The sequence below is a fragment of the Papio anubis genome, chromosome 4, assembly GCF_008728515.1.
Source record: "Papio anubis isolate 15944 chromosome 4, Panubis1.0, whole genome shotgun sequence".
Lineage (NCBI taxonomy): Eukaryota > Metazoa > Chordata > Mammalia > Primates > Cercopithecidae > Papio > Papio anubis.
The window spans coordinates 196,326-221,862 of record NC_044979.1 but is presented as its reverse complement, the minus strand read 5'-3'; the positions used below and the strand labels follow the sequence as shown (position 1 = coordinate 221,862).

The window sequence follows — 25,537 nt, the reverse complement described above, 5'->3', positions numbered from 1 at the left end:
TTCTCCCTGTGTACAGAGACGAGAGATTGTAGAAAATAAAGACATAAGGAGATAAAGAGAAAACAGCTGGGTCCAGGGGACCACTACCACCAAGACGCAGAGACCGGTAGTGACCCCGAATGTCTGGGCGTGCTGATATTTACTGAATACAAGACAAGGGGACAGGGTAAGGAGGGTGAGTCGTCCAAGTGATTGATAAGGTCAGGCAAGTCACGTGATCATAGGACGGGGGCCCTTCCCTTTTAGGTAGCTGAAGCAGAGATGGAAGGCAGCATATGTCAGCATTTTCTTCTACGCACTTATAAGAAAGATCAAAGACTTTGAGACTTTCACTGTTTCTTCTACTATCTTCTAAGAACTTCAAAGAGGAACCAGGAGTACTGGAGGGACATGTAGGTGGACAAGGAGTGTGACCATTGAAGCACAGCATCACAGGGAGAGGTTTAGGCCTCCGCATGACTGCGGGCAGGCCTGGATAATATCCAGCCTCCCACAAGAAGCTGGTGGAGCAGAGTGTTCCCTGTCTCCTCCAAGGAAAGGAGACTCCCTTTCACGGTCTGCTAAGTAATAGGTGCCTTCCCAGGCACTGTTGTTACCACTTGACCAAGGATCCCTCAAGCGGCCCTTATGCAGGCGTGAAAAGAGGGCCCACCTCTTGCCTTCTAGCTCACTTCTCACAATGTCCCTTCAGTACCTGACCCTATACCCGCCGGTTATTCCTTGGTAATATAAGTAATACAACAAAGAGTAACAGTAAAAGCTAATGATTAATGTTTATACTAATGATTGATAATGTCCATGATCATCTCTATATCTAATTTGTATTATAACTATTCTTATTTTAACTGTTTTCTTTATTATACTGAAACAGTTTGTGCCTTCAGTCTCTTGCCTCGGCACCAAGGTAATCCTTCACCCACATGCTGCTATAACAAAGTACCTGAGATAGGGTAATTTATAAAGAACAGAAATTTGTTTGTTACCATTCTGGAGGCTGGGAAATCCAAGATCAAAATACCAAGAGGTTCGATGTCTGGTGAGGGCTCCTCTGCTTCCAAGACAGCACCTTATTGGTGAGGGGAGGAGTGCTGAGTGCTCACTTGGCCAGAAACCTTGTCTGCAAGGTCACTACCTCCATCCACAGAGAGGAGCCTCATGGCCTAGTCACCTCACGGCCTCGCCTCCTTATACCATCACACTGACCACTAAGTTTCTTTTTCTTTTTTTTCTGAGATAGGGTCTCACTCTGTGGCTCAGGCCGGAGTGCAGTGATGTGACCAGAGCTCACTGCGGTCTTGATCTCCTGGGCTTAAGTAATCCTCCCACCTCAGCCTCCTGAATAGCTGGGAGTACAGGGACATGCCACCATGCCAAGGTCCACCTCAGCCTCCTGAATAGCTGGGACTACAGGCACATGCCACCATGCCAAGGTAATTTTTAAATTTTTTGTAGAGACTGGGTCCCATTGTGTTGCCCAGGCTGGTCTTGAATTCCTGGGCTCAAGCGATCCTCCTGCCTCAGCCTCCCAAAGTGCTGGGATTACCAGTGAGCTACCACACTGGGCCTTGGCCATTCAGTTTCAACATCTGAATTTTGGAAGGGACACATTCAAACCATGGCACCCCCCAAATACTCTAAAAACAAGGATCACCTCCACTACGCAACCCTCCCAATGGAGAAATCAGTATCAACACATTGTCCAACCCATAGATCCCACCCAAGCTTCACCAACTGTGCCCACACTTCTTGTCCCATGTCTGGGACCTCCCAGGAACATACATGGCAAGGCGTTGTTACGTCTCCTCAGTCTCATACGATCTGGAACAATTCTTAGTCTCATCCTGTCTCTTATGACAATTTATTTATTTATTCATTTGAGAAAGGGTTTCCCTGTCACTTAGGATAGACTGCAGTGGTGAGTCATAGCTCACTGCAGCCTTGAATTCCTGGGCTCAAGCAATACTCTTGCCTCAGCCTCCTTAGTAGCTGGGACTACAGGCTCATGCCACCATGCCAGGGCAATTTTAAGATTTTTTTTTTTTTTGTAAAGATGGAGTCTTACTACGTTGCCCAGGCTGGTCTTGAACTCCCAGCCTCAAGTGATCCTTCTGCCTCAGCCTCCCAAAGCGTGAGCCATTGTTCCTGGCTCATGACAGTAATAAAGAAAACAGAATGGCCTTCCTTTTGGGTCTGCCTGATATTCCCTAGGCTAGACTGAGGCCATGGTTTCTGGCAGAAAAGTGTCGGGCATGCTGGTGTGCTCTTCTCAGCACACCACACGGGGACTCAGTTTCAACTTTTCTCCACTGGTGACAGGTGCCTCATTACCTGGCCATGCTGGTGTCTGCTGGCGTTTCCCACCAGAAAGTCTCAATTTTCCTCTTTGTAATGGAAAAGTATGCTGAAGAAAGATATCCACTCTCATTCCTCATCAAATCTCCACCTACCCCCCTGAGCCTCCATTCATAGCTCACTCCTGCAACAACCCCACTACAGTGATTGGTAAATGATGATTTCTATTCTCGTAATTCCTTCTCCATTTATTAGTTCACATTCTACTATAAAGAAGAACCTCCCCTTCTCCACTATTCTTTTCCCTGCATTCATCACTGGTTTATCTACATCAGTGTGGACTACTTTGCTCACTCAGTGGTAATCTGCCAGTATCATTCTTTGTTTTGTTGCTCAAATTGTCCTAGATTTCACCAGCAAGAACTCCCGCCAGCTACTTTCCATGTCCTTTGATCTCCTGTGAATCTTTGAGCACTTCTTCACTTCCTTGAACAACAAAATATTTCAGGATCATCTTGTACTTTCAGTCCAGCCCTGAAATTAACCATTTCTCCAAGGAGTCCTGATTCCTTTTGTTGGAAAATCTTATTTAGAATTTAAGATCCAGGGGCTACCTGTGATCATTGGTACTGGGGTACCATTGTGTCTAGATACTCAGCAGACAGAACTAGAAAGTATTTCTGTGTTTATATGCACATATACCTACACACGCATGCACACACACACAACTATCTTTTTATCTATCTGTATATATTTTTAAAAATGAGTTCATACTACCACTTCCAGTTCCAATCCAATTCCTCAGGGTTCTTTTTAGCCTTCCCTCTTCCATGTTTTTACCTTCTCCAACAGCAAGAAACCTGGCTTTCACTGTCCCCAGTGTATTTAATTTGCTGGTATAACCTCCAAGAGGAAGAGATGCAGAGCACGTGCTCCCATCCTCCACAATGAGACATATTTAGACGTGTTGGGGAGGACCCAAAAGCAGGAAGAGTTGAACCTAAGCAGAAGACAGCACTTTCCTCTGAAACCAGGAGGCTGGAACTTCGCAGCTGTGCACCGGAGCACTCGGAATGACACTCCAGAGAAAGCAGCACTTTTCCTTGTTTACAAGACTTTTTCTTGTTACAAGAAGGAAACGATGGAGGGGTCATGAAAGATCACAGGAGATTGAGGGGTTATAATGTTAGCAAAAATCTAAGAGCCGAGCTGGACCTGCAGTCAGACTGGACACCTGTAAGACTGAACTGTGGTAGGGCCTTACGATCTGCTTTCTGCAGGCAATTAACCACAGGGAGTGGCTGGAAGCCCAGGACTCACAGAGAGAAGCTGAGGACACTCGGGCTGACTGGTATGCAACACGGGAAATTCTCTTCAATCTAGTTTACATCCTTGCGTCAACCACTGGATGGCACATGGCACAGGAATTTTTTTTTTTTTTTTTTTTTTTGAGACGTTGTCTCACTCTGTCACCCAGGCTGGAGTGCAGTGAGTGGCGCGATCTCGACTCACTGCAACCTCCGCCTCCTGGGTTCAAGCAATTCTCCTGCCTCAGCCTCCGGAGCAGCTGAGACTACAGGTGCGTGCCGCCATGCCGAGATAATTTCTCGTTATTTTTAGTAGAGACGGGGTTTCACCATGTTAGCCAGGATGGTTTTGATCTCCTGACCTCGTGATCCGCCCTCCTCCGCCTCCCAAAGTGCTGGGATTACAGAATTTTTTACGGGACTTATGTTTATGCAAGTCTTTGTAGGATATGAACCTACAATTTTCCAGTAGAGGAAAGCTGCAAAAGAAAAGCTCAGGCTCCTTTCTGTGTCAACAAGGCAATTACTTGCTTTTGTGTTGAGGTTTAGTTTTGAATGAAAGGTGGTGTTAGGAGCATTAACCGGTCGCATATTTACAATCTACATAATATAATTTGCTGCTGCAGCAAACCAGGGACTGTGAAGAGTAAGAAAAAGGAAACCACTTCCATCCCTTGCTTGGGGTTTACTGCCCTTGCCTGGAGTTGAGCGTTTAGATTCTGCAATGTTTTACCTATGTGATATAATCTCCACATACATATGCACACAAAATTTTGCAGACACAGGAATGAGGGGAGAGAGATTCCCATGGAAAGGTGACCCTGCTTCTTCTGGGCATTTGTTTACTCATTCAGTACCTGCCAGTGCCCTACTCTGTTACAAATTCACTAAAAATTTCCTTGGAATTCACTGAATATGCTCAAAAACAGTCAAGTAGGATGTTCTTTGCTACTGTTTGGCTTGAAGTTTCCTTGAAAGAGATTTCAAAACAAATATAATTATCTCGATTGAATTCACTGGAAAATAAAGTGATCAATAGTCGAGTTAACTGAAAAATGATCTCAGGAATCACAGGCAAGGCTCAAAATTAGTCGTCTGAAACAGCTATTAATAGTTGGCCACAATATTAACACCTTTGGCGAAGCCGCGTGGTGCCCGGGGTGAGTTCCCGGGTGTCAACTGCGTCCCTTGGGCGCTTGCGGTGGTCTTTGCCCGGCACTACCACACCCCTCAGGGAGGGTTTTTGGGATTAAAGGCATCTTAAAGCCAACTGAACTGTGTGAGAGTTGTCAGGCTCACAACGGAGTCGTTCGTGTTTAAAACCCTGACAAGCAGGGTGGGAAGGGCCACAGAGGCAGCGTTCTCCCGCCGGAATGCCGGATAACACCACCATCCCGAGAGACTGCGCAAAAGCCACAACCGTGCACACTGGCTACGCAACCTCACACCGAAGAAATACTGGAGGACTCCCGCCAGCAACGCCCGTCTGACCTCCGGCGGGCGCCCTCGTCACCGGTCCTCGTGGCCGGGGAGTTACCGCAAACAGGGCCGCCGCCCTCTCATCCCCCCGCCACCCCGGATGCGCTCAGCGGCCGCGCACCCCCACGCCTGCCATCAGCTCCCAGGGCCGGTCAGTCTTCGGGTTTGACGACGGCAACTTCCCGCGCCTCGAAGAGCGCAGCCACGCACCAGGAAGCCGCCTCGGGAGTCCCACGCCGCGGCGCGACGCTGCGCCAGAACCGCCCGCGGGCTCCGAGGCCACCGGCGAGTGGGGAGGGTGCCCTGTGGGGCTGGGGCTGGGAGAGGACGCAGGCGCGCCCGACCCACGCCACGAGCATTCTCCTTCCCGGTCCCGACTCCCGCCAGCCCCGCGTGATGACGTCGTGCGCCTGCCCCGCCCACTCCAGTAGTCGTCGACCCAGCCCACGGCCCGCCTCGCGCGATGACGTCACATCCACCCCGCCCACTCCCGGTGACGTGCCAGCCTCAGGCCCACGCCGCTCCCGCCCCGCGTGATGACGTCGCCGTCCCGGGAAGAGGCGGGCGTGCGGCGGAGCCGCGTCCCCTCAGAGGGGCGCTGGCGCGGGGCTGAGCCGCCCGGGATCAGCGCGAGCACCCAGCCCGCCTCGGCCGGGAGGGCAGCGCGGCACGGCGGGGCGATGAGCGGCGCCCGGGGCGAGGCCCCGGAGGCGGGCGCCGGCGGGGCTGGGGGCCGCGCGGCGCCTGAGAACCCCGGGGGCGTGCTGAGCTTGGAGCTACCCGGGCTGCTGGCGCAGCTGGCGCGGAGCTTCGCGCTGCTGCTGCCCGTGTACGCGCTGGGCTACCTGGGGCTCAGCTTCAGCTGGGTGCTGCTGGCGCTCGCCCTGCTCGCCTGGTGCCGCCGCAGCCGCGGCCTCAAGGCCCTGCGCCTGTGCCGCGCGCTGGCGCTGCTGGAGGACGAGGAGCGCGCCGTGCGCCTGGGGGTGCGCGCCTGCGACCTGCCCGCCTGGGTGAGTGCAGACCCCTGCCCGCGCCGACCCCTGGCCCCCGGTCCCGATCCCTCCTCGTCCAGGCAGGCGCTCCCCTTCCCGCAACCTGCCGCCTGGGCGAGTTCGCAGACCCCAGCCCCGCCCCGACTCCCGCCTTCGTAGTCCCCCACCCACCCCGGTCCAGGCAGGCGCTCCCCTCCCGCCTGGGCGACTGCAGACCCCAGCCCCGACCCCCGGCGCTGTTCCTGCGACCTGCCAGCCTAGGTGACTGCAGACCCCGCCCCGCCCCGCCCCGCCCCCCAGCCCCGACTCCCAGCCTGTCCACGCAGGCGCTCCCCTGCCCGCGACTTGCCCACTCGGGCGAGTGCAGACCCCAGCCCCGCCCCAGCCTCCGGCCCACTCCCTGCGAACCTGTCCGCCTGGGGCCGCCGCCCTCCGCTCCGGCCGGAGTCCTGAGTGCTGCGTGCCTTCCCGCCGTCCGAGTCGGGCGTCCTCCGTCTCCGCTTCCCCGCCCGCCCAGGCTCCGGGTCCGGGGCGCGTCTGCCCTCGCTGTCCCGCGCGGCTTCCTGGAGACTCCTCCTCACAAAGCCCGCTTCCCTCCCCCGGCCTGCGGACCCCGAGCGCCAGCGGCAGGTACCGGGCGTGGCGCCCCCTCTTCGGCCGCGGCGCTGCCGGAGCGCGCGCTTCCTTCTGGTGCCGCCCGCGGGGTCTCCTTAGGGGCCTGAGCGGCCGGTTCGGCTCTCAGAGCGCCCAGCGCGATTCTCGTGCTCCTTCCCAACGCCCTGCCGGCCTGGAAATGCTCCAGGTGGCTTCAGCTTTTCCTTCTCTCGGTTTAAAAAAAAATGTAATGACAGCTGGTGGGGGAGAAGTTAACTTTTTCTTCTACCCGAGAGGACTCACTCATGTCTTGGTTGTTTCTGACGCATTTCAAGGGCAGTGAGTATCTCCCGAAAGATGTGGAGATATTAGATAATTGAAAGATTGTTTCACTTTTTTGCAAGTATAATTGTGAGACTGAGCATTTTTATATGGGGTCGACCGGAATCCAGTGTGAATGTGTGTGTGTGGCACGAAGTTTTGGAAGAGTTGCAGCAATAGCAAGCAAGAGTCATAATGTTATTTCATTTTTAACTCTGGCAATTCTTTACCTCATATATTTATGGACTATAGACACGAAGAGTTGGCTTCATATCTTTTTCTGGTCGTTCCCTAATTCTTTCTTAGCCATGACTTGGCGTCACAGTTTCACACTGCAAGAAAGAGGATTTTAATGATGTTTCCATTAGGCTTAATGTAAACTTTGGGGTGAAGGTGGCCAGCAGTGGGTTTCGGAAGGGTCATCTTCCCTTAGAGGAGAAAAGGTCCCTGTTTCCAGTGAGAAGTAAAGCATGACACAGATGGCAAACAAGAATTAGAAAAGAGGCGTGCCCAGGACAAGAAGATAGTAGATGCTACTTTGTGACGACAGATTGCAACTGAAGTAAGAATATAATGTAAGGGACTTGGGAATGCACAGTTCTGCCGATGCGTGGTGAGCATGAGGAACAGTCGTATTTGGAGAACCAAGGTAACTGGCATGGTACAGCTTTTTGCTAGCCGTGGGAAAAATCGAGGGTCTTGTAGAAAACGGGAAGTTAGAGGAACCAAGGTGGGAAAAACTTAAGAACAGAAGAGGTGCACTTTGGAAATGGAAAAGGACTTTAAAGTGACATTTTGTGTCTATATTACACTACGATGCATAATATTAAAAAGTAGCTAAAAATAGAGTCCATTACCATCCATTACCAAAACAGCAACGTAATCAATGCTGAAATTTGCAGGAAGTGATGATGCTGACTTTCATAGAACTTGGTTATTGGCCAATATCAAAATCGCTTGTTAAAAATCTTTGTGAAACACAGATTTTCTTTTCTTTTTTTTTTAAGACAGAGTCTCTCCCTGTCCCCGAGGCTGGAATTCAATGGCATGATCTTGGCTTACTGCAACCTCCGCTTCCAGGGTTCAAAGGATTCTCCTGCCTCAGCCTCCCGAGTAGCTGGAATTACAGGCACGCGCCACCACGCCCAGCTAATTTTTGTATTTTTAGTAGAAACAGGATTTCACCATGTTGGCCAGGCTGGTCTCGAACTCCTGACCTCGTGATCCGCCTGCCTTGGCCTCCCAAAGTGCTGGGATTACAGCCGTGACCCACCGCGCCTGGCCACACAGACTGTTTTCTTGTGATAAATAAACAGATGCAATTGCTGCCATATTGAAGAACTGAAACTCTTTTATTTTATTTTATTTTTTTTGGAGACGGAGTCTTGCTCTGTCACCAGGCTGGAGTGCAGTGGCACAATCTCAACTCACGGCAACCTCGGCCTCCCGGGTTCAGGCCATTCTCCTGCCTCAGACTCCTGAGTAGCTGGGATTACAGGCATGCACCACTACGCCCAGCTAATTTTTGTATTTTTAGTAGAGATGGGGTTGCACCATGTTGGCCAGGATGGTCTCGATCTCTTGACGTCATGATCCGCCTGCCTCGGCCTCCTAAAGTGCTAGGATTACAGGCGTGAGCTACCGTGCCTAGCCTGAAATTCCTTTTTTTAGGAAAAAAACAGAATACAGGCCGGGTGCGGTGGCTCAAGTCTGTAATCCCAGCACTTTGGGAGGCCGAGACGGGCGGATCACGAGGTCAGGAGATCGAGATCATCCTGGCGAACACGGTGAAACCCCGTCTCTACTAAAAAATACAAAAAACTAGCTGGGCGAGGTGGTGGGTGCCTGTAGTCCCAGCTACTCAGGAGGCTGAGGCAGGAGAACGGGGTGAACCTGGGAGGCGGAGCTTGCAGTGAGCTGAGATCCGGCCACTGCACTCCAGCCTGGGCGACAGGGAGACTCGGTCTCAAAAAAAGAAAAAAACAGAATACAAATGTAATTTAGCCAAAGATTCTTTTTGAGTTTTTAATCTGTGTGGCTTAAACTGATGAACCATGGTGTTCACCTCATGAAGAATTTATATTTTCTCCAGAATGTTTTACTTGTGATTCCAAATTTGTACCTGAGCTCATAATCCCACACATACAGACTTCAATGTGCCTAGGTTGCTTAAGACATTTCTTGAAGGATTCACATGAAACTTGACAGTGATTGTGTTCACAGTTTTAGAGAAATTTTAAAAATATCTTTTAAAGTATACTTATGTATCTATTTTATGATATTTATTAAAAGTATAATATACTTTGTTTTCATCATAAAACCAGCAGGTTGCATGGTCTCGAAATGTGCGTGAAATTCTGCTGTGTGGCAGGGGTTTTGAGGGGGGAGGTCAAAGCACATCAATAATAGAAGAAACTATGAATAAGAAAAGTTAAGATTTCAGTATTACTTGCACTTGGGGTTTGTTTTTGTTTTTATTTTTCTAGAGATGAGTTCTTACCATGTTGTCCAGGCTGTTCTCAAACTTTTGGCCTCAAGGGATCCTCCCACTTAGACTTCCTGAAGTGCTGGGATTACGGGTGTGAGCCACCATGCCTGGCCAATATTACTAGTACTTTGATTTTTACCATACATACATTGATTCTTGGGGTTTCTGAACTTTGGGCTGATATTTTGCCTTGAACAAGATATATTTGTATATCCCAAAGACTGTACTCGTTTTCATAGTATGTCGTTGACAACCATTAATTCATAGCAGAGTGGAAACATAGGAAAACATGAATTAATCAGATACTGATTTCCTCACTTCACTTTTGTATATATTCACTGGCAGCTTTTCTTCTTCTTACTGAGTAAAAACTGAAGCTGGATATGGAAACGAGATAGAGTGTTAATACTTTGAGAAAAAATATATACTCTTCCTGATTTAGGCTATTAGGATATGAAAAATGGCTTTCACTTAACTGTGATAATTCTGTAAGTTTGGTCCTACGGCTTTAAAGTGTTATTTTTCTTCACTTCCTTTCCCATAAACAGTTATGTTCCAACTGTTTAGGGGAAAGACTTGGCAGGCTGGGTGAATTGAGGACAGGGCTTTTTGTTGTTTAAATGTCTACCCAGTGTTAATGGGTCCTGGACAATTAGACTACTCTGGGTGGAGAAGAGAAGATTTATTTATTTATTTATTATTTTATTTATTTATTTATTTATTTATTTTTGAGACGGAGTCTCAATCTGTTGCCCAGGATGGAGGGCAGTGGCATGGTCTCGGCTCACCACAACCTCTCCTGCCTCAGCCTCCCAAGTAGCTGGGAGTACAGGTGCCCATCACCACGTCTGGCTAATTTTTGTGTTTTTAGTAAAGACAGGGTTTCACCATGTTGGTCAGGCTGGTCTCAAACTCTTGACCTCAGGTGATCCACCAGCCTCAGCCTCCCAAAGTGCTGAGATTACAGGTGTGAACCACCGCGCCCAACCTTTTTTATTTTTTAAAGAGAGGAAGTTCTTGCTGTGTTACCCAGGCTGGTCTTGAACTCTTAGACTCAAGCAAACCACCTACGTGAGCCTCCCAAGTAGCTGGGATTACAGGTGCATGCCACCATGCTCAGGACTGTGAAGAAGATTCTTGAAGAGTTTTTATAGAGATGAATAAGGGCAATTTTTCATTGCTATTTTTATTTATTTGAAAATATTAGATCTTCATAGGATAAAGTCTGACTCTATCGTGCTTTTACTATTGCCACTAAATGCTGATTCTGTGGCTGCCATGGATAATACTGTCATGGATAATACTACTCAACTGTTCTGACAGTCGGTCTTTTATCACCTCATACTTGGATTATTGAGAATTAAAGCATATTAGCTTCCTTGGTTGTGTTCTGTACTTTCGTATACAAGCTTTCTCTGGGGAGAGCTTTCTTCCCATTGCCCTTCTGGGAAGTTCAGGAAAATTTAACTCTAGCCAAAATATGGTATGTGTAGTCTGAGAACCAAATGAACAAAAGAAAATAATGCACTGTGGTCTCATGTAAAGAAAGGGCAAATATTTATTTTTTTTATTCTTCGTGTTAATCTTCACTTAATACTTTAATAAAATGTTGTGAAGACTTGTAACTGAAAATAGTTGGCATAGCTAATTCAGGAGCCACAATTTTGCTATTTTAAACAAGTGCTACTTTAGTACCTGAATCCAAGCGATCATGTGGTTGAAGAAGTGTTGGAGTCCTCGTCGTAGCTGCAGATAGGATGAGGGTGCTGCCTGGGGTTTCTTGTTTACACCCACACTGCGGCTGCGACACAGAAGGGAAAGGATGTAACCGTTGTGTTGCTTCAGTTCTGTGGTCTGAGAGCCTCATTCAGTTAGAACATTAATGCCCCAAGATGGCTAAAATTAAAGCAGTAAATATCTGGCTTTTAGTTTAAGCTAAAAAATAGATTTAAATTTAGGATATATGCATCCATCAGCCTATATGTTGTGGATTTAGTAAAACTTCTGTTAAGATTAGTATTATCATTCTACATTTAAGGATGGGAGGATATGGAGCTAGGACTGAAATGTAAATACTTTATATGAATATATACACTTATAATATATTTTATAAGTACGTATTCATAAATGTAAATTTCCATCCTGTGAAGATCAGCTGTGGAACAGTATTATTGTTAGACCTGGTGAACCTGTGACCTTTCTTGTGGGCTTTCATGATTTCCTCATTGGTCACAGCCTTTAACCTTGAAGTAGGCGTGGTGAATATACTAAAAACCATCAAATTGTATACTTTAAATGAGTGAATTGACTAGTATGTTAATTATATCTCAATAGCATTGTTAAAAAATATAGACATCAGGGGTTGGGCGCGGTGGCTCACACCTGTAATCTCAGCACTTTGGGAGGCCGAGGCCGGTGGATCACGAGGTCAGGAGATGGAGACCATCCTGGCTAACACGGTGAAACCCCGTCTCTACTAAAAATACAAAAAATTAGCCGGGCGTGGTGGCGTGTGCCTGTGGTCCCAGCTACTCGGGAGGCTGAGGCAGGAGAATTGCTTGAACCTGGGAAGCGGAGCTTGCAGTGAGCTGAGATCGCACCACTGCACTCCAGCCTGGGCGACAGAGAGATGCTCCATCTCTAAAAAAAAAAAAAAAAAAAAAAAAATCCAGTGTCTATTTGTATTTTATTTTTTTGAGATGAGGTCTCACTCTGTTGCCCAGGCTGGAGTACAGTAAATGTTTTTAACTAGGTAAATGTTTTTAACTTAAACCTAATACTACTTTATTTACTTTTTGAGCTGGGGTCTCACTGTGTTACCCAGGCTGGCCTCGAACTCCTAGGCTTGAGGGATCCTCCTGCCTCAGCCTCCTGAGTAGCTGGGACTACAGGTGTGAACCATTGTACCCAGTTCTAATATTACTTTATTTTTATTTATTTTTTAATTTTATAAACTTATTTGAACATTTTTTATACTTGTAGTAGAGCCAAGGTCTTGCTATGTTGTCCAGGCTGGTCTCAAACTCCTGGGCTCAAGTGATCCTCCCATCTCAGCACTTCCGAAGTGCTCTGATTACAGGTGTGAGCCACCACATCTGGCCTATAATAGTCCTTTAAACACGGATACTGTACTATATTGGCTTAAACAAATATTAATTTTAATTGCATAACAATAGAAATCATGTTTCAAAAATATGAAAAACAAATCTGTGTTTCTGTGAGTTATGCCAAACTCTTAACTGTGATTCAAGGTATCAGTATATAAAGACCACCTATGTTTGAGTAGTTTAGCTTATGGATTGGTTTGTTTTATACTAGGTATATTCTATCAGAACATAATTTTATCATGTATTATATAATACGTTGTGGTCTTTTGTGGTCTCTTGCATTTTGTTGTGGTTTGGCAAGTCATTATCTTTTTTAGTTTTCATGACAATTCTGTCTCAGAGGAATTTTATTTCTTCATTTAGAGATGTAAGGACCCACTGTATGCAGAGTGTTGTGCCAACAAAAGTGTAAGAAGTCATCCTGTCTTCATATTTAGACTCTTCTCAGAGTAGTTAGAATAGCACCTGGGAGGCGGCTGTGGTGATGGCGCCCTGTCACGGTGGTTCAGAAGAAAGGGGCAGGGAGGGCTTGATGGTTAGTAAGGGGGTGTGTTATAAACTTACGGACATGTTAGGGAAGAGATTCTATTCTTACTGAAGGGTATGGGGCCTTCTGTTCAGTGGCAACGGTACGAGCGTGTGGAGGACAGTTGCAAAGGCAGATTTCTGGGCCGTCTCATCTGGAGGGAACTCCACGGAAGTTCTGATAGGGTTATAACTCCTCCACCTGGTAGAAGGCTACGCTCAGCTTGGAACTTACTCTGGGCCCAGCAGTGAGGAATGGAAGTGGTCCCACTAGACCCCAGCCCAGGTCCCCACGGGTGAGGAGTAGAAGTGCTCCTTCTGGATGGCTGGCCCAGGCCTTCAGGGCAGTTCTGATTTACAGGGTGCAGGGATGTGGGTGTGATTACTGTCGTACTTTTCAGAGTTTGGACATGACGGGGTGAAAGTAGTGATGTGTTCAGATCTAAGCTTGTGAAATCAGAAAAGGAAAGCTACTGTGCAATGCAGTATACTTCAGTTCTTGCTGTAGCTACCAGAAAACTCACAGCCAAAATGATTGCTGGATTGTTGGGCCCTGTACTGCTGTAATAGCTGGGAGTACCTGTCGCACTTTTCTTCAAACAGACGATCTTCTTTTACTCTCAATGATCTTATTGTGTCTTGAACACTGAGTCACCTTCTGTTGTTTTGGAATTGGGTGGGGCATAGTTCTTACACAGATGGTGAATATGCTGGTAGTTGTCTTTTGCATGGGATCATTTTTCCATAAAGCATCTTTTATTTACAGAGGTTTTTCCAGAGTCTTTCTCCCTGTCACTGATTTTTTTCTTCATTTATTTTTCTTAACTGTTTTTAAAGTTCTGTAATGTTTGTTAAAGCAAACTATTTATTTTTGTGAATTATTTTCTGGATCATATTTTAAGAAACTAATCCAATTTATATGTAAGGATTAAAAATGAGTCTTGATGAATTTATGGACATTTATTAGGCATTTGTTATGTTCTAGGTACTGTGCTAGGTGCTAGTGACACAAAATATGTGTGAGACAAGGCCTTAAACTCAGAAATTTACTAGCTTGCAATAACACAACAAATCTGTTTAATCCTAGCATTAGTCATAGTATGAATTGGTAGGTTTTTTTCAATTCTTTTTATTTATTTATTTTTGACACAAGGTCTTGCTCTGTTGCCCAGACTGGAGTGCAGTGGCACAGTCATGGCTTACTGCAGCCTCAACCTATTGGCTCAGTCACCCCTCCCACCTCAGCCTCCCAGTAGCTTGGACTACAGGCATGTGCCACTAATCTCGCTAATTTTTAAAATTTTTTGTAGAGGGGGGGGTCTCCCCATGTTACCCAGGCTGGTCTTGAACTCCTGGGCTCAAGCGATCCTCCCGGTCTACTTCCCAAAGACATAGGAGGGAATACAGGCGAGAGTCACTGCACCTGGCTATTGTTATTTTTTTAACTGATAAAAGTATTATTTTCATTGTGTTCAACATGTTTTGAAACATGTATGCATTGTAGAATGTGCTAAATCGAGCTAATTAACAAATGCATTATGTCATGGACTTACCATTTTTTTGTGGTGGAACACTAGAAAATCTATTCTTAGTGATTTTTTCAAGAATATATTACATTGTTGCTAACTATAGTTAGTGTTGTACAATAGATGTCTTGAACTTATTCCTTATAATTGAAATGTTTTATCCATTGCCTTATATCTCTCTAGACTCTCCCTCATTCTTCTCGTAAAAGTAATACGTGTTCATTTTTTTTAAATCCAGGAAAAAATATATGAAAAAGATCATTCATAATACCAAACCATCCATAATGGTAGTTGGTAGAAAAGTATAAATTGAATAGGGTTTAATGGATTGCGGCCGTGACTAGATGAAAGTATCAATACGAAGTTAGAAGCGCATCCCACCTGCACTTGTGTATCCACTTGTGTATGGCAGCAGCAGTGTCCTTTCGGATAACAGCTTTAGTTTTGTGCCTGGTGATTGCATACTGGCATTAGTGATAACCACACCAACAGCAGATGTGGAAATACTAGTATGATGGTTTTCATTGTGCTTTCTTTATTACTTGTAAAATTGTCATTGAAACTGAGTTTGATTCTTTTTTTTAATTTATTCAGTTACACAGTGAAGTCCACCTTTATCTTTCTATATTTAATGAACATGCAGTTGTATTTTTCTTCATTTCTTATGGCTGGACAGATTTCAAAAACATATTTTTTCTGATTTAAAGAAGAAAGTATGCTCATTGAAGAAGAAGCTTTGGAGAAGAATAAAGAAGAAAAAAATTACCTACAATTCTATTAACTGGTGATAACGTTAGCAACATTTTGTGGATTTTGTTAATCTTTTAATGATACGTTTGGATATATATGTGTGTGTACAGTATCCTCCTTTCTTAAATGCTGTATTATGGATATTATGTTATTCTTCAGAAATATGACTTTGACTATTGCAATATCATCTGTCTTGTAGAACTACCAGACTTTATTTAAATGATGTCTGATAGACATTTGAAAAACTAGATTGTGAGATATGATATAATGAGAAGAGATAAAAATAGAATTTGAGATATTTAATTTCCTGCTCTTTTTAAGTTATGAAAACGTATTTACTTGAGTTATTTATTAGATCTGTGTCTAGGATATATGAATTATTTTTGAACTCAGTAGCCTGACGTGATAATTGTATAAGCAAAAGTCTGGCCATGGAAGGCAGTGTTTGTTTTTGCATGGTATGATGTTAAAAGACAGAAGATTTATCCCTGTCTCTTTTTATCTGAATAACCTTTGGAAGAAAGCATTCCCTCCATAATGAGTCACAACTTCGGATTGCCTTTCTTCCCCTGTGCTGTGTTGGTATATTAAAGTTTGCTAACAGTTACAAGTATTTTTAACTGCAGTGGTTTCGTGTAGCACAATTGAGTGATGGCTACTTTGAGGTTCCCGTGATGACTTGCTGAATTGGTGTGTCCTTGCCTGGACCTGACCTATCATGTGGCCAGTGCCCGTGTGAGTGGGCTGCCCTTCATCCCTGTAGGGTGTGCTGAGGTGTGGCCACTGGCCTCTGGTTAGCTTTGAGACTCCCACCATCTCGCAGAGCCCACGGCTCAGGCTCTGGCTCTGGCGGGTGTGGGTTGCGCCCTGAGACCCACCCCTTCCTAACTCCCTGCCCTTGGGTGAGTCAGGCACAACTCTTAGAACCTTATTTCCTCTTCGGTTTCATGGGGGTTGAGCCTGACTCTGTGCTGCGGTTGTGAGGTTGGAATGGGGAGAGGCCAGTGAGCACACTGGACATGGGCGGGCAGCGAGGCATGTCCTCGGGTCAGCCATCTGAGTCACAGGCCCGGAGATGCACAGCTGTGACCAGTGCTCCGCTTGCAGGCAAGTCCTGGTGTGGCCTTTGCCACCTCCTCCCCCACTGCTGCTGAAATGGAACAGATGAGCCCCGGGGTTTTTCTTTGTTTCTGTTCCACTGCGGTTTGTTTACACTGTTGCTAAGAATTTATCTACCATAATGCTTTGTTGTTATTAACACTTGCAAGTGTGTATGCCTTAAAATTTCACTTTCTCTCTCTTCCTCTCTGTGTATCCCTAAAATAATATCCAAGGAGCTACCTTGTCACTCCTCTTCCTGGTCTTGATTTGCTGTGTATCTTCTTACTTAAAACAAATATTGTTCCAAGGACATGTCTGATCTTTCTTGACTCCCCTTCCAGGAGTCACCCTGATGCCGTAGATAATGATAGTTAATTTTACATTGTGTGCACACAACATTTAATTGTTCAAATATTCATTAACTTCCTTGTGTGAATAAGTGCTGGTTAGTGACTAAAAAGTGGGAATTTGAAAGTGCACATCCTATTTTGGGGTCAGTTGTAATAGTTTAATTTTAATGTGTATTCTATGTGGAGTTGTTTCCTTCTGTTTATGTCTGAGAGATTGACACGTTTTAAGTTTCCCAGAGTAAGGTGACTCTGTAGAAAATACATCCAGTGATGTGGGAGGAGAACATTATTTAACTTGCTTCATGCCATAAATATTATACTGGAATACATATTATATGCTAGTTTTTGGTTATGCTGCTCACGTTTCGAGAACCAGTATCAAATTGCTAAAATTATTAATCTGAATGATACTTTCACCTTCCATTTTCTTATGAGACTTTGTTACATATTTGTTAAAGCATTTAGTTTAGTCTGTAAACCAAAAGTATTTGAGACAAGTCTTAATTAATTTAGTATTTTATTTGCCAGGGCTAAAGGATGCTGGTGACATAGTCTCAAGACTTGTGCCCAAGGCGGTTGACCTGTAAGTTTTAGGGATCTGTAAGACATCAGTCAATGCATGCAAGCTGCACATTGGTTCAGAAAGGTGGGACAGCTGGAAGGGGGTACGTTGGTTCAGAAAGGTGGGACAGCTGGAAGGGGGTTAGTGTGGGGAGCGCTGCAGATCATAGCTGGACTCAGAGTTTTTTGTGATTGGCAGTTGGTTAAGTTACTATCTAGAGACCTGGAATCAATAGAAAGGAATGTCTGGATTACCTTGTGGAGACCAGGGTTTTATCCTACAGATGAAGCCTCCAGGTAGCAGGCTTCAGAGAGAATAGATGGTAAATGTTTCCTGTCAGACTTAAAGAGTCTGTCAGTCTTAAGGTCTGTGTCGGTGGTAATGAGGTGTGTCCGGCGCCCCGCCCCCCCATCTTGGCCTGAAGTAGTTTTACAGGTTAACTTTGGAAAGCTCCTGGCAGAGAGGAGGAGCTGTTCAGATAGTTGGGAGCTTAGAATTTTGTTTTTGGTTTATACTTTGTACCCAATTTGTAAAATGTTATATAAAGCTGGTGTTGATATTCATACACAATTAGAAGTGAATTGCCTACTGAGATCATTAATTTATTTCATTTGTGCTACAAATCTTTAAATGGCTAGTAAGTGCGTATCTAAAATTTGTTAACACCGTCTACGTTAATGTCTGCGTGCTGGAATTTTGAAACCAAAACCCCAAATATAATCCAATACGAAGTAACAGTGCTCTTCCTACTTATTTTTTCCACACATATAAAGATCTTGGAATTTATCCAGTAACTAGTAGAAAGAATTGATTTTACTTATTCACGAATGGTGGCGTGTGTGAAGCAAAGTTTTAGAAGAAATGCTCCGTGGATGTCAGTGTCATTGCTGGAGCAGCCGGGAAAGGACGACATGGCTGATGCATTAGGGCCCGTGGCAAAGTGCCATCGACTTGGTGGCTTCAAACAACACACTTACCTTTTAACGATTCTGGAGGCCAGCAGTCCGAAATCAGTTCCTCTGGGCTAAAACTAAGGGGTGGGCAGGGTGTGCATGCTGGAGGCTCCTGGGGAGAAGCTTTTCCTGCTTTTCTCGCTTCGCAGCCGCATTCCATGTCCATGGCTGCAGGCTCTTCTTCCTTCAGAGCCAGCAGCTGCTTCCGTCCTCATGGGGCCATTCTGCTTTCTGTTTTGTCAAACCTCTGTTCCTCCCTCTTTTCTTTCTTTTCCTTAGACAAGGGTTGAGGCTGCAGTGAGCTCTTTGCACCCAGGCTGGAGTGCAGTTGTGTGATCATAGCTCACTGCAGTCTCGACCTCCTGGACTCAAGCAGCCCTTCCACTTCAGCCTCTCGAGTATCTGGGACTACAGGCCTGTACCACCACACCAAGCGAATTCACTAATTTTTAAAATTTTTTGTAGAGACAGAGTCTCACTGTGTTGCCCAGGCTGGACTTCCTCCGTTTTTAAGGATCCTAGAGATGGCAATTAGGGCCTCTATGGATAATCCTCCGCCCCAGAAGATCCTTCATTTCATCACATCTGCAACGTTCTTTTTGCCATATAAAGCGACACTCACAAACTCCAGAGATTAGGATGTGGCCACCTTTTGAGGGCTGTTACTCAGCTTCCCACACTACCCTGTATCTTGGAGTCTTCAGGAGCCAGGAAGGCTCAGTTCCAGCACTTTCCCTGTGCCTTAACATCTCAGAAATCAGGTTTGTTTTACAAGGGTGTGTTATTGTTAATAGACGGTGCTCTTAGTGGCACATAGTGCAGCTTATAATTGATCACATCTTGGATTCAGTACTAAGTTTTTTCCATTTTTGGCTGTAGCCCTGGTGTCTGAGGTAGGGTGTGTTCTTTCAGAGGTGGGATGAGGAGGAGCTGTGCAGTGGGAAGAAGAGTTAGGAACTGTGGGAACTGAGATGACCACAGGAAGCAGCACTGTAGGTTACACAACTGGAAGAGTTGGGCTTGATCCCTAGACACAGGGCAGCATCCGGATATCCACTAGAGGGATGTGTCCAGTTTTAAAACGGGGGTTTAGCAAGATACATTTGGCAGGGATATCCAGAGGGACTGGGGACAGAGATCTAAGCATGAGGGGGAGGGAGCACCTGAATGTCAGGGGAATAGCTTTGGGGAGGAAGGTGGATAGATGAGTGAGCTGGGAATGTAAACAACAACCCCAGGGTGCAGAAATGATGCTGGAACAATAGGAGCAGTAGTTTGAGGCTGGGGCTGGGGCGGGAGATTACTTCAGTCTTTAACGTTGGTGTAAGAAACCCAAGGAAGTTCCAAGAGGACTCAGCCCAACAGCAGCCAGCGCCTCACTGGAGAGACAGGGGACAGGCCAGCGAGAGGAGGAAGGCTGTGTGGATAGCTTCACAAGGGCTGCCTCTCTGCACTTGGAGGAGTGTAACAGAAATCACATGAGAAAACAAACGGTGACTGTGCCTAGCACTCATTGCAGGCTGTCTTCTAACTCTTGACATGAAAGTCATTGAAACCTCACAGCTCACCTGCCACCTTTGTTTTAAAGTTAAGGAAACAAGTTCTGCTAATGTCAGAGGTGAACACAGGCAGCCCTTGACCTGTGAGGTCTGTGCACTGCCGTGCGTTCTATGTTCTCTCCTCTCTCTTGATGGCAGTAGAGGAGGCACTGAGGATCTTGGCCCCATCTAATCTAGTCATTTTTACAACCCCAAGAGAAGTATATGTCATTTCTGCTTTTCAGAGGAGGGGCTAAGGTCTGAGAGACTCTGCGGTCACCCCAGTAGAAGTCAGGTGTCCCCTCCTGGCCATACTCAGTGCCATGAGAGCTGGGCCCAGCTCGTAAAACCTGTGCTTGCGGAAGGCACCAGAGATGCCAGGGTGGTGGCGGGTTACTGTTCCCAGAAGAGCAAAACCAACGCAAGTGAATGACCCATTACCTTGTTAGCTGGTGGGAGCTTCTCTGGGTTTTAAGTTTATGTACTATTAGCATTCTTAAGTACGTTAGGAGGTGACAGCCAGACCGGGGTATGTTTTTAAATGTTTTACATATATGAGAGTAATCGGGACAAGTAATGTATGTTTTTAAATGTTTTAGATCTGTGAGAGTAATCGGGACGAGGAACATATATTTTTAAAACAGTTTTGATCTGTGAGAGTAATCGGGACAAGGAACGTATATTTTTAAAACAGTTTTGATCTATGAGAGTAATCGGGACGAGGAACGTATATTTTTAAAACAGTTTTGATCTGTGAGAGTAATCGGGACGAGGAACAGAGGTGCTCTCCCTTGGTCTTTGTTTCCTTCTTACTGTTACACGTTTTGTCTGGCATGATTTTCCTCCTGCCTGAAGAACTTTAGTATTTATTTTACTGCAAGTCTGCTAGCAATGGATTTTCTCAATTTTTGTCTGGAAAGGTATTTATTTCCCTTTCACTTTCTTACATTAATAGACTTCATTTTTTCAAACAATTCTGGGTTTCCAGAAAAATTGAGCAGATAATGCAGAGCCCCCACATCCCTTCTTACAGTTTCCTGTGCTATGTCTGTCACAACTAATGAGCCCGCGTTGATATATTTAATACTAACCGAAGCCCACAGTTTATAGTACGGCTCATTCTCTGTGTTGTACATTCTGTGGATCTTGACAAATGGATAATGTCATGTATCAGCTATTACAGTGTCGTACGAAATAGTTTTGCTGCCCTAAAAATCTTCTGTGCTTCCACTCTTCCTCTCCGTCTGCCTGTGCTTACTGATCTTTCTACACAGTTTTGCCCTTTCTAGAATGTCATATATTGGAATTATAGAGTATTGCCCTTTTCAGATTGGTTTATTTCACCTAGAAATATGCATTTTAGGTTCTTCTGTGTCTTTTCATTTCTTGATAGCTCATTTCTTTCATTTTTATTGCAATAAATTCAAATAACATAAAACCATTTTAAAGGACACAATTCAGTGCCATTTAGTACCTTTACCTGTAGTGTAATCATCACCTGTCTCAGGTTCCAAAACATTTTCTCTGCCCCAAAAGGAACCCTGTTTTGTGCCCATTTGCAGTCACACCCTGTTTCCCCTCACCCAACCCATGGCAACCACATCTGCTTTGTCTCTGTGGGTTTACCTGTCCTGGATATTTCCTGTAAACAGAGGCATGTAATATGTGTGTGATCTTTTATGTGTGGCCTCTTTCAGTAAGCATAGTTTTGAGGTTCATTTGCATTGTGGCATATACCAGTGTATCATCTCTTTAAGGCTGAATATTCCGGTACATGGCTGAACCACAGTTTGATTATCCATTCATCCACGATGGCCATTCGAGTTGTTTCCACCCTTTGGCTGTTGTGAATGGTGCTGCTGTGACGATTCATGTACACATTTTTGTTTGAATACCCATTTTCAATTCTTTTGAGTATATACCTAGGAATAGAATTGTTGGGTCTGTGTTTAACATTTTGAGGAATGCCAAACTGTTTTCACAATGCCTGTACCACTTTACATTCTCCCCAGCAATGCACGAAGGTTGAATTCCTCCACATCCTTGCCCTCACTTGTGTTTCTCTGTTTTTATTGTTGTTGCTGTCCTAGTGGATGTAAAGTGGAAGTCACTGTGGCTCTAACTTACATCTGCCTGATGACTGACTGGTACCACCTTGACATGATGTCGTACATTTCTTCCACCTCCACATTCAGTTAAGTCGTTCGGTAGCTTGAAATTGGCCATGATGGGAATATTCACACGTCAGAAGTTAGCAGTCTCAGCGACGTGGCTGTGAGCAGGAGCCAGCCCAAGCCCATCCCTGCTCTGAAGCGTGTACTTCTCCAGAGAGGCTCCCCCATCCTCTGGAAGGCAGGGCGGGTGCAGGCTGGCCTCTCCAGAGTGGTTCTGAGCCGACCTGTGGCTGTGTGGCAGGGGGAAGCTCTGGCTGCCTCTGATCCTCTGTGCTCTAAGGCCCAGCCCTCCAGATGTTGTGACTAGGAGTCTGCAGTGCTTTCTAAGTGCCCCCTGGTCTGTCCCAAAGTCCAGTTTGTGCTTTCTCAGTACAGCATGCTTGCCAAAAGCTCTATTTTGCTCCTTCGAGGCCAGCTTCTTGCCCTGGGTAGCTTAGGAATTCAGCGAATTCCTCTTGAAAGAAACTGTACCCTTCTTCCCACTTCCCTCTCTCAGGGATCTTGGCCCCTCAGGTTCTGGTTGTTTAGCTGACCCAGACTCCAGTTCTTGTCCCGCCAATCTCGTGAGACGTCCATAAACCCTGTTGGCTTCTTTGAATCCCAACCACATTTCTCTGGATTTCTCACCCTCTTGTAGCACAACCTAGAAGGAGAACAGCCATAGAAAGTTGACTCCCCGCTCTGTGGTCTCTGCCTCCCATGAATCCTGCAACGTTTCCAGGTGTGTGTGTGAGCTGTGGCGGCCTGTGCATGTGTGCAGGAGCTTGTGTTTAGGTGCCTGTGTGTTCCTGTGCAGGTGTGCGGGAGCTTGTGTTTAGGCGCCTGTGTGTTCCCGTGCAGGTGTGCGGGAGCGTGTGTTCAGACGCCTGTGTGTTCCTCTGCACGTGTGCGGGAGCGTGTGTTTAGGCGCCTGTGTGTTCCTGTGCAGGTGTGCGGGAGTGTGTGTTCAGGCGCCTGTGTGTTCCTGTGAACGTGCATAGTTCATCTTTATGGTCTCAACAAATATTTCCATTCTGATGTATTTCTCAGTGTTTAACTAATTTGGCAGATAATGTGGGACCCACAATGGAATGACTTTGCCCCTCATTTATCACTGAGCTGAGCCATGGGCTCTTTAAGGACCAGATAGCTCACTGGGGTACCTTTGTTGGTTGGTTAAGCCACGAACAAGGAGCTCTGACTTAGGCCACTGATTTACTTTGGGTTCTCTGGCTTTACTTATTTGGTTCTGTTATTATTTGGGGAAGTGTCTGATTAAAATAAATGGGCCATGGTAAAAGCAGTATGTGTTTTATAGATTGAGATACTTATTTTTTGTTCTTAATTTTAATTTTTTTTAATTTTTATTTTTTGAGAGAGACAGTCTCATTCTGTTGCCACGCTGGAGTGCAGTGGTGCAATCATGGCTTACCGCAGTCTTGACCTCCTGAGCTCAAGTGATCCTCCCACCTTGGCGTCCCAGAGTGCTGGGATTATAGGCTTGAGCCACTGTGCCTTACCCCTTTTATTTTTTTTAACCGCTGTATTGAGCTATAATTCACATACCATACAATCCAGCCATTTAAACTATACAATTAACTGTTTTACAGTATATTCTCAGGATTGTGCAACCATCACCGAAATCTCTTATTAGAACCTTTTGTCTTCCATAAAGAAACCCTATACCCATCAGCCCTCAATCCTCAGACCGCTCCACTGCTCTCCCTGTCACGCCCACCCTAGCCACCCACTAATTCACTTCGTCTCTATAGGAGGACACCTTCTGGACATCCCGTGTACATGAAATATTACAACACATAGTCTTTGCGATGAGCTTTTTTTTTTTTTTTTTTTTTTCACTCAAGACAGGGTCTCGCTCTGTCACCCAGGCTGGAGTGCAGTGACGTGATCATTGCAGCCTCCACCTCCCAGGCTCAAGTGATCCTCCCATCTCAGCCTCCTGAGCAGCTGGGACCACAGGCACGCACCACCATGCCCAGCTAATTTTTAGATGTTTTGTGGAGATGGGGCCTCATTGTGTTGAGCTGGTCTTGAACTTCTGGGCTCAAGTGATCCTCCTGCCTCTCAGCTTTCCACAGTGCTGGGATCACAGATGTGAGACACACCATGCCCAGCCTGCTTCTTAGACAGCGTGACACATATTAGTGTTTCATTTCCTTGTATTGACAAATAATTCTGTTGTATGAAAAGGCTACATTTTGTTTAGCCATTTATCAAGTAATGATCCTTTGAGCTTTTTCGACTTTTAGGCGAAATAAATCATGCTGCTGTGAGCATTCATGTACAGGTGTTTGTGTGGATGTGTGTTTTCCTTTCTGTTGCATATATACTTGTGGGTAGAATGGGTCATATGGTACCTCTAGGTTTACATATTTTGAGGATTTGCAAAATTGATTTTCAAAGGGCCTACATCATTTTACATTACCACTGGCATCAAATGAGAGTTCCGATTTCCCCATGTCTTCACCAAAACTTGTGGTTAAAAGGAAAATCTCAAATTAAGTTTAATATAGTTTAATTGAGCAAAGAATGATTCACGAATTGGGCAGTCCCTGAACCAGAATAGGTTCAAAGAGGCTCCAGTGCATCCATGTAGTGGAAGAACATTTATGAGCAGAAAAAAGAAAGTGAGCTACAGAAACAGCCAGCCAGGTTGCAGTTCTGCATTTGCCTTATTTGGACGTGGTTTGAACAGCTGGCTGCCTGTGATTGGCCAAAACCTGATGGTTGGCCTAAGAGTAGGCTCCAGTCTCTTCACACATCCAGTTAGGAAACCTTCAGGCTGAAACTTACAGTATGTTAAGGAGACAGCTTTAGGCTGAACTTAATTTACCATTGTCTGTATTTTAACCATCCTAGTGGACATGAAGTGATATCTCATTGTGATTTTGATTTGTATTTCTCTAACTGATAATGTTGAGCATCTTTTCATGTGCTTATTGGCCACTTTTATATCCTCTTTGGAGAAGTGTTTATATACAAATACTTTTGCCCACCCCCCCCTTTTTTTTTGAGACAGAGTTTCACTCTGTCGCCAGGCTGGAGTGCAGTGGTGTGATCTCGGCTCACTGCAACCTTCGCCTCCTGGGTTCATGTGATTCTCCTGCCTCAGCCTCCTGAGTCGCTGGGACTACAGGCACCCACCACCATGCCCAGCTTTTTGTATTTTTAGTAGAGACAGGGTTTCACCATGTTGGCCAGGATGATCTCGATCTCTTGATGTCGTGATCCACCCGCCTTGGCCTCCCAAAGTGCTGGGATTACAGGCATGAGCCACCACGCCCAGCCACTTTTGCCCATTTTTTAGTTGGTTTAATGTGATCCAAAGTTTACTACAGTAGCCCCCTCTTATCTGTGGGGGATATTTTCCAAGACCCCCAGTGAAACAGGATAGTGCCAAACCTAGTTGGCTGTCAATCAGAACAACTGTTTTGTCTTCTACCCACAAACTTATTTGCTTATTTATTTTTTTTGGTTT

At 45.6% G+C, this 25,537-nt stretch overlaps 1 protein-coding gene across 3 annotated transcripts in view; it reads left to right on the top strand.

Annotated features, from left to right (window-relative positions):
* Positions 1–5,551: 5,551 nt before the first annotated feature.
* ESYT2 (extended synaptotagmin 2) overlaps positions 5,552–25,537 on the top strand; it is a 99,923-nt gene continuing 79,937 nt past the window's right edge. For 2 of the 3 annotated variants that reach the window (XM_003896936.4, XM_009204315.4), the window contains exon 1: positions 5,552–6,088. In XM_003896936.4, coding sequence (XP_003896985.3) covers positions 5,615–6,088 — 474 coding nt within the window. In that variant the 5' untranslated portion in view covers positions 5,552–5,614. Of the gene's footprint in view, positions 6,089–14,440; positions 16,489–25,537 lie in introns of those variants that run through there. The other variant, XM_009204316.4, reaches the window with a different exon arrangement.